At 35.2% G+C, this 8,626-nt stretch overlaps 2 protein-coding genes across 2 annotated transcripts; one reads left to right on the top strand and one right to left on the bottom strand.

The window, feature by feature from the left end:
* Positions 1 to 454: 454 nt before the first annotated feature.
* Positions 455 to 2,435, top strand: LOC150031175 (dof zinc finger protein DOF5.6-like). Its single transcript, XM_090309242.1, has 2 exons — positions 455 to 692; positions 1,234 to 2,435. The coding sequence occupies exons 1-2, from the start codon at positions 642 to 644 to the stop codon at positions 2,161 to 2,163; spliced, it is 981 nt and encodes a 326-aa protein (XP_090165368.1). The 5' UTR covers positions 455 to 641; the 3' UTR covers positions 2,164 to 2,435.
* Positions 2,436 to 5,543: 3,108 nt separating this feature from the next.
* LOC150031174 (uncharacterized) lies at positions 5,544 to 8,524 on the bottom strand. The gene is made up of 2 exons (XM_090309241.1): positions 5,927 to 8,524; positions 5,544 to 5,792 (listed from the first exon to the last, which is right to left on the bottom strand). Exon 1 carries the CDS (start codon positions 8,447 to 8,449, stop codon positions 5,957 to 5,959), a length of 2,493 nt encoding a protein of 830 aa, XP_090165367.1. The 5' UTR covers positions 8,450 to 8,524; the 3' UTR covers positions 5,544 to 5,792; positions 5,927 to 5,956.
* Between the last annotated feature and the right edge of the window lie 102 nt (positions 8,525 to 8,626).

Here is an 8,626-nt window from a genome sequence, read left to right as displayed (position 1 = left end):
AGTGTCATGAGATTAGGAGGCACGTGACATGGATTATGTTGATTTATTTATTTATTTATTTTGTTGGGAGAGAATCTATCCTTTGCTTGTAGGAGGGGGAGGAGAGGTGGGTCCCACACATTTTTGGGCCCTCAAGTGGAGTGCTCTTTGAGGATGCTTTCTTTAACGAGGACCCAAAAATTCTCACACTAAACTCCACTCTCTACACTCTCTACACTCTCTACTCTCTACCACTTCCAACTACTTCCCTTACTTACTTACACATCACCCTCATCTTAAACCTCATCAAATCTCAGCCCTCCATTTTGCCACCTTGGATTTGTTTTTAGTCTTCCTTGTGGGGTACCCTCCTAAAGTTCGGACCCCACTAAAATGTTTCTTTGCCACCGACGATTGTTTAAGCCAATAACATCAAACATCCCCTTCTCTCCCTCTCTTCCATCTCTTCAAATATACCCTTTTCTCCTTCCTTCTTATTCACTTCCCATTCTCTCTAAATCCCTTCTCTCTCTCTCTCCTTATCTCTTTGCCATTTTATAAGTAGAGCAACTCAAATACACCATTAATGGAGTAACTGTGAAGTGAAAACTTCTTTTCTTTTCTCTTTCTCTCTTTGCTTCCTTCTTCCTCATTTCATCATTATGGGTCTTACTTCTCTTCAAGTCTGCATGGACTCTTCTGATTGGCTACAGGTATATATCTATAATAAACATACCCATGAGGAACAACCAATGTTATTAACTCTACACTCATAGCTTCAATTATCAAAAACAGAGCAAATGTACAATATTTTGTGTTTGTGTGTGGAACTTTTTCTTCCTCTTCTCTTATGATATAATATTAAATTTACCTTCATCTATCAACTTAAGTTTTTTGATCAATTCGTTATTTAATATGATATCAAAACAGGTGGTTCAAAAGGTTCTAATTGACTACACGTATATCTAACAATTCCCATGAATGAGGAACAATGTCAATTACTCTACCCTCATAGCTTCACTTAAAAAACAGAGGAAAACAGAGCAAATGTACAATGTTTGTGTTTGTGTGTGAAACCTTGTGTTCCTGTTTTTGTTTATGATATAATATTAAATTTATCTTCATTTATCGGTTCAAATTTTTGAGTCAATATGTGATTTAACACAAAGCTAGTGGTTAAGGAAGTTTTGTATTCAAACCCTGCAATGTTATTTCTTGTCATTTTACACGGTTATTTTGTTCGTTTTGTCTTAGGGTACGATTAACGAAGAGTCTGGGATGGATTCTTCTTCATTATCAGGAGATATGCTTTCATGTTCAAGGCCATTAACAGAGAGAAGATTAAGGCCACAACATGATCAAGCTCTGAAATGTCCAAGATGTGATTCAACTCACACCAAATTTTGCTATTACAACAATTATAGCCTTTCTCAGCCTCGTTACTTTTGCAAAACTTGTAGAAGGTATTGGACTAAAGGAGGAACTCTTAGAAACATTCCTGTTGGTGGTGGCTGTAGAAAGAACAAAAAGGTCTCCACTACTAAAAAATCCAATGATCAACAACAACAACAACCACAAATTCAACAACCCATTTCTCAAAATCATCATCTTCTTCATGGCCCTTCTTCTTCTTCTTCTTCTTCACTTCACATTCATAATCCCACTGATCTTCATCTCTCATTTCCAGATCAAGTTCAGTTCCCTCATTTCAATCCTCTCATTGGAAACTCTCCAAATTTCACCATTGGAATGCTTGAAACTCATCATCATCATCATCATCAAACTAGACCCATTGATTTCATGGACACTAAAATGGAAGCCATTGTTGGGAATAATGGTCATTACTCTACAAACCCAGATCATTTAGCTATGATTGGAGGGCTTAATGGAGATCATCATCATATCACAGCTGCTGCAACAAATTTCCATGGAATTTGCTCTCCTTATGGACTGTCACTTGATGGGAATATCAATCAAATGATGATTCCTTATGATCAACATCAAACAAATGAAGATCCAAATGGAATGGATGTGAAACCAAATACAAAGCTTTTGGCTTTGGAATGGCAAGATCAAGGATGTTCAGATAAAGTTGAATCTTATGGATATATTAATGGAATTGGGTCTTCTTGGAATGGGATGATGAATGGATATGGACCATCAACAACCAACCCATTGGTGTAAAATTGAAGGGGAAAATAGCACTCAAAATCATCAAATGGTATCAAACAACTTGAGATTGATAGGGGTCTATCATAATTAGTGCCTTTTTTTTTCTTTTTATCAGTTTCTTAAAAAGAAAAAAAAAATGTCTGATTTTTGTTTAATTTAAATCTCTCTAATTTGGAGTGTGGTTTTGGGATTGTGTCTACAAATCCAAGGCTCTCTATTAGGATTTTGTTGTATTCTAGGGAGTGCTTTTGTAGTATAAAAAAAAAGACTTGTTTTTTCTTTTCTTTTCTCTCTCTCAAGTGGTTGTTAATTAATTAGTAAGTTATGTTTGATTATTGATGTATGATAACTAAATTCGTGAAGCACATTTATTAAAACGTAGACTCTCGATCAAGAAGTTAAATGTTCAAATTTTACATTGAGCTCATAGAAAAAAGAACAAAAAAAAGCACATGCATCAAATATTCGTACATTGTATAGAAAGCTTCATGCATGTCTTTTGGCTGTAAAATGGGAGACATTTGCTTGTAAGAATATAGGAATAAATTAAGAGAAAAAGACTTTTGAAAAATTAGTACTAGTTTACCAATAATATGTTTTTGAAGAAGTTTTGTTTCAAAAGCTAGAAAGCTGTTTTTATCTTTCAAACAAATCTTAATTTACAACTTCTCTTATTGTTCTCTAGACAAAATTAAAATTGAGAAGAAGAAAAAAAAAAGATAACTTTTGTGAAAAATATTAAAAGGGATATGCAAAAAGAAATAATAATAATAATAATAATAATAGATTTTGTAATGGGTGTCTTGTATTTTGAATTTTGGATGAGTGGAGAATAATGGAGGCAGTAAATATAGTGAAGTTTGTATTTAGGGAAAATAAATGTGGGGGAAATGATTAAAAAGAGTTATAATCTTTTTTTTCCTTTCTTTCTTTGGTATCAAAAGAGGTTTATTCTACCAACATAATTCCAGTACACTACTTTATTTCTTGAATAAGAAAAACTATAATTTAATTCTTTTAGATCTATTTGCTAATTATTTGATTTTTTGTTTTTGTTTTTTAAAATTAAATTTATTTTATTTACATTTCTAACAATGATCTCATCTTTTAAGTACAATGGTTGAATTCTTAGCCAAATTTCAAAAACAGAAACTTTTTTAAAGCTACTATTTTAATTCTCAAATTTTTGTCTAGTTTTTTAAACCATTGATGAAAAGTAGATAATAAATTAAGAAATTTGAAGGTGAAAATAGTGTCCATAAGCTTAATCTTAAAAGACAAAAATACAAAATGATTACTAAATGGAGCCTTAAGTTTTAATTTATCAATTCTAGATTTTTTTTCTTTTGGGAGTAAATTTCAATTCTAGAATTTTCTACCTTGTCTTTATTCCATCTCTTTAATTAGTACCTCAAAAGTAGATTTTTTTTTAAGAAAAAGAAACCCTATCTTCATGGAGGATCAAACCTCTAATCTCATAGATGATAGTACTAAATTTATATCATTTGAGTTATGTTTATGTTAGTTCCCTATCATAGATTTTGTGCAAACGTTAGTTTTATATGAAATATCTTACATACACGTTTTGAGTTTGTAAGTTCAATAGTGCAGTAAATATAGTATTGTAATCGACGAGTTTTTTTTTTTTTTTTTGCCCCGAGTTCATAGAGAAAAGAGATTTGATAAGTTGCAAATATGTATTTTATTCTTTAAACTTTTTTTATAAACATTTAAGGGATTTTTGGTGGAAAGAGTTGCTTATTATAATTAAGTTATAATAGTTTGTGTTTGGAACGTAAAATATTTTAGTTCGGATTAAAATAGTATGTATTGAGTGTAAACTATTTTAGTTTGAAAAGAAAATAGTAAATATTATACCAAAAAATTAAAAAAAAATGATAAATGTAAAATAATAAATATTGTTGCAAAAGAGAATTTTGAAATAGTATTGACTATAGTTAGTTGGGGACTATAAAATAGTATTTATTGTAACAAGAGGTGGTTATCATAGTAGATAGTCCTTGCCCAAAACGTCCCTTTAATTTTTCTTTTTCTAAAAAAAAGTTAGTTGATTCTCTTCTAATCTTTTTACCATGTTTTTCATCTTTGGAAAAATTTAAATTATTAACAAAATTCTAAAAACAAAAGAACTTTTTTTCTCTTGGTTTTCAAAACTTGCCATTTAAAAAGAGTGGTAAAAAGTATAATAATAAAAGAAAGTAGATGAAAGTGGTGTTTACAAATTTAACTTTTAAAAAATTTAATTGTTATTAAACAAAGTTAACTACCAAAATTGAGTTTAGTATTTTTATTCTTTCCTAATAAGAGGTGGACTAAAGATTCAAACCGATGGATAAGACACACTTATGCCATTAACTTGGTTGACAAGTAAGTATAATAATTCGACTTCGAATTTAGTCGAGACATAAGATTGGAATATTATGGTCGGATCAAAGCATCGAGCTTAGATGGTAGTGGAGTAAGGAATGAAGAAAGAGAAGGGACGTTGGATTGGTTGGAAGCCACGAAGGTTGAATGGCAATGGTAGGTGGCGACACAAGAGAGCAATGTGTGGAATTCACTGTTCATATTCATGCAGTCCGACATGTCGGCTAGATAGTACATACTAGTCGTCTGCGGTGATGTACAATCTGAAAGCTTTCGACTCTGTAAACCAAAACATATTGGTTTGTGGATTCCTATTTCCACCTCTTTGCTTTCATTTGTCACCCTGAATTCTGTTCATTCCATCATCGCATTATTATTATTAATCCCATTCCCACTCTCATTTTGTCTGTAACCTGTTTGTGAAAATGCTCATGTGAAATTCCTGTCCTATGTTTCTCCTTCTCTAGGCCTTGTGTAAAAATTCGATCTCATTTTCACCTCCACTCGAAACAATTTCACTCTTGTTCTTTCAAAAGTTCAACATATTTGTTTTTAAAACTACACTTAATAGTAATTTTGAAGCTTTTATGAGTGGAACAAAAAGTAGCAAACCCATCACAATACCAATGAACCTTGTAGAAATTGGTTAGGCGAGGAAATCTACTTATATGATACTTCCAGTCCCAATTCCATTCAAAACTCTAGCCGATCTTTACTCTAAGAGTAGCCAATTTCAAAAGTGATATTTGGGACCCAAAAACCATGTTCTTAGATTATTCGCTCATTGCAAAAGACCATCTTGCTACTTCCAGGCAATTTTTAAGAAGAAACGTAAGAGAGTTGGGCTTGGAGTGGGGTTGTTTTAGAGAGATGTGATGGTTCAGATAAGTGAAAGTGAAACCTACAAAAATGGCAAGCTGTGTTATTAGAGGGATGATGCTAAGGCGTTGGCTTAACAAAACCAGAAATCATTCCTATCCGTACAAAACGTTGTCTGATTCAAGTTGCACTGAAAATATTGGAGTAGTTTCACATGGATTTCTTGAACTATGGAATTTGATCTCAAAAGCATACTTAGCTTGTGTGCGAGCTTACAATGGAATGTGAGATAAGCGCACAGTTACAACTTAAATCCAAGGCTGACTTTCTTGCCTACACGGAGGGAATAAGACTGTAAAAAGTATGAGAATAAAGGTGGTCGCCGCCAAATTCATCTCATGGAATACAAAAGGCTCCACATTGCTTACACGATTCTGTAACCAAAGAGAAAAGGGGAAAACTAAGAGTACTAATAAAAACGAGAAGCTCCACCTACAATATGTGTTCCTCGAATACATAAATTACACCTACAATACATCAACAAGACTAACGAGGGGGTTGATAGAACCTGATCAAAGACAAATTCACAATGGTTCCGTTACGTTGAAGAAGGCCCCGCCGCCATGGAACTCACCTTCTTGAGGAGGCCTTCAATATCGCACTCCAATTTGGCTCTCATGTCCGGGGAGAGATTGTCTCCTGACTTCTCCAGCATTGATGTCATCATCTGAAGATTTTTCCTTATAAACTCTATAGGTGGTGCATCACCAGCTTGGTTTCCTGATTCAGCAGACTTTGATGGGTTCAGAGTGCCCTCAGAAGCTGGATAGGCCAGTGCTGTGCAAGCCCGGTCCGAATCTGATGTCCTGGGGGGAGCTGAGAGATGATAGAGCTGATATTTTAAAAGAGTTGGGCCAAAAATGCTGTTTTTCTTTAAACTCCGAACTGCTTCCATAGCATCAGCGCTTCGGAGGAAAACTATCTCAACAGTGGAATCTTTCAACTGTGTCTCTGATTCCTTCAATGATCCAAACTGGCTAAACGTAGTAATGACTTGCTCCCGCAGAGGCAAGGGAGCTTCTGAAGAGAAAGTCAAGAGAAGAAGAGATCCTAAACCTTCACCATCAGTTTCAACTCTATTATAAATATATGATCTGCTATCAGAAGTATTTGGATGGTTCAAACTAGCTTCACCCTTTTTCCTCCTCCTTTTAGGTTTAGGCTGCTGTGGAAGGTTGTCAGTCAACTGGGAATCTTTCCCTTGACTAGAGTCGGTACCCATTCCATTGAAATAAGATAAGATAACCTGTGGATCCGCCAAGGGTGGTTTCTCCTTTCTCTTTCGCTTTTTGCCCCCAGATTTGCTCTGATCCTGGCCAATTGTCTGATCTTTCACTGACCGGTTAGGCGCTCCTGAAAAATCCACTTTATTTTGCTCTGGAATTACACCAAGTGGTTGTGAAGCTGTGACCTGTAGATCAATGAAAAACGAACCAGGTTTATTGCTGTCATTCACATTTACATTTATGAATTCAGTAGGTGCCTTTGAATGCTTCATAGCAGCTCCAAGTTTCCTTCTCTTCTTTGGCTCAGACTTCTGTTGGGAAGCAACTTGGCTCACAGCCTGCTGATCTTCCACCAACAAGCCAGCTATGGTACCACTTCCATTTAAATCTGGTATGTCCGTCGCTGGTTTACTCTGGGGATGTGATCCAACGCTCTTTCTCTTCCTTCGCTTTGGTAAACCATTGGGTGAGAGGGGTCCAACCTCTGATGAATCTTTTGTGAGTAAGCTACAGGAAGAAAGGTTTATGTTCACATCTGACAAGGCAGAAAGGGATTTAGTCTTCATTTTCCCCAAGCTTTCTCTATCTTTTTTTGATTTAACATTGGAAGTCAGGGGGCTTTTTTTCTGTGCATCTCCTGCAGGAATTGTTTCAGCTTTTCCAGTCAAATCCACATCACCAAAGACTGGTTTGGATTTCATCTCTTCCATTTTCATAATAGAACTTGCCTGACTTTTTCGTTTCTTGATCCCAGGTTTCTTGATCCCAGATTTAGCAGCTGAAGAAGGGTGCGGCTTAATCTCTGACACTTCTTCCTCCAAAAACATAAAAATTCTAAATATGGAGAAGAACTGAGCAACTGTATCAAATTTGTTATTTTCGCTTGGATATAGACAATTTACAGCAGTAAAATGAAGCTGAGAGAGAAACTCAGCTGACGATGTACTCATCAAGTCTTGATTATCAACGAAATCTCTCCCCAAGCTTTCTCTATCTTTTTTTGAGTTAACATTAGAAGTCAGAGGGCCTTTTTTCTGTGCATCTGATGCAGGACTCGTTTCAGCTTTTCCAGTCAAATCCGCATCATCAGAGACTAGTTTGGATTTCATCCCTTCCATTTTCGTAATAGAACTTGCCTGACTTTTTCTTTTCTTGATCCCAGATTTAACAGCCGAAGAAGGATGCTTAACCTCCGACACCTTTCCCCCAAGAAAAAATAAATCCGCAGCCATTGCCTCGTTTTGACCACCATTAACAGATTCATCATGAAACATCAAAATTCTAAATCTGGAGAAGAACTGAGCAACTGCATCAAAGTTGTTGTTTTCGTTCGGATAAAGACAATTTACAGCAGTGAAATGAAGCTCAGAGAGAAACTCAGCTGGTGATGCACTCATCAAATCTTGATTATCTGCCACATCACTCCCACTGGTGATATTCCTGTACCACTTCTTCCAGAACTTGCCACTGCATTTCGTTAGCAATGGGGTTTCATTCTGGCCCTCAACTGCGGTTTCATCTTCGCCTTCACCAGAAATTTTAAGAATCCTAATATCTTCTGTTTCAGCTGGCATAACTTTCTGTCCCCAGTTTATATATGGAAAAGACAAATACTTGCTCTTCTTCCGCTCTCGTGTCTCAGACCTCTTTCCAGACATCTCTTTGTTACCATCATTGAAGTTTTCTACACCAGAATCCTTAATTTCATCTGTTAATGGATTGATTGCCTCTTCATTGATTGGAGAACCCATTTTACCGGTGTAACAGTCTGTAATTCCAATACACCTATTATAATAAAAAGACATAAAACGTAACAATTAGAAATTCTTACAACTTACACACTCGGCAGAAGCAACTTATTATAAACTGTTCTAGGATAAACCATCAAAACATAAAAGAAACATCTTTCAATGCCTCATGCCAAAATGCTTTCACCTGATCCTCATTTGAAAACATTTTGGAAGAAAAATATGCGTATAATT

This window comes from Benincasa hispida, unplaced genomic scaffold (assembly GCF_027475165.1).
Source record: "Benincasa hispida cultivar pf3 unplaced genomic scaffold, pf3_genome.v1.1 HicScf144, whole genome shotgun sequence".
Lineage (NCBI taxonomy): Eukaryota > Viridiplantae > Streptophyta > Magnoliopsida > Cucurbitales > Cucurbitaceae > Benincasa > Benincasa hispida.
The sequence above is the reverse complement of the archived record's forward strand: the minus strand, read 5'-3'. Positions and strand labels throughout refer to the sequence as shown.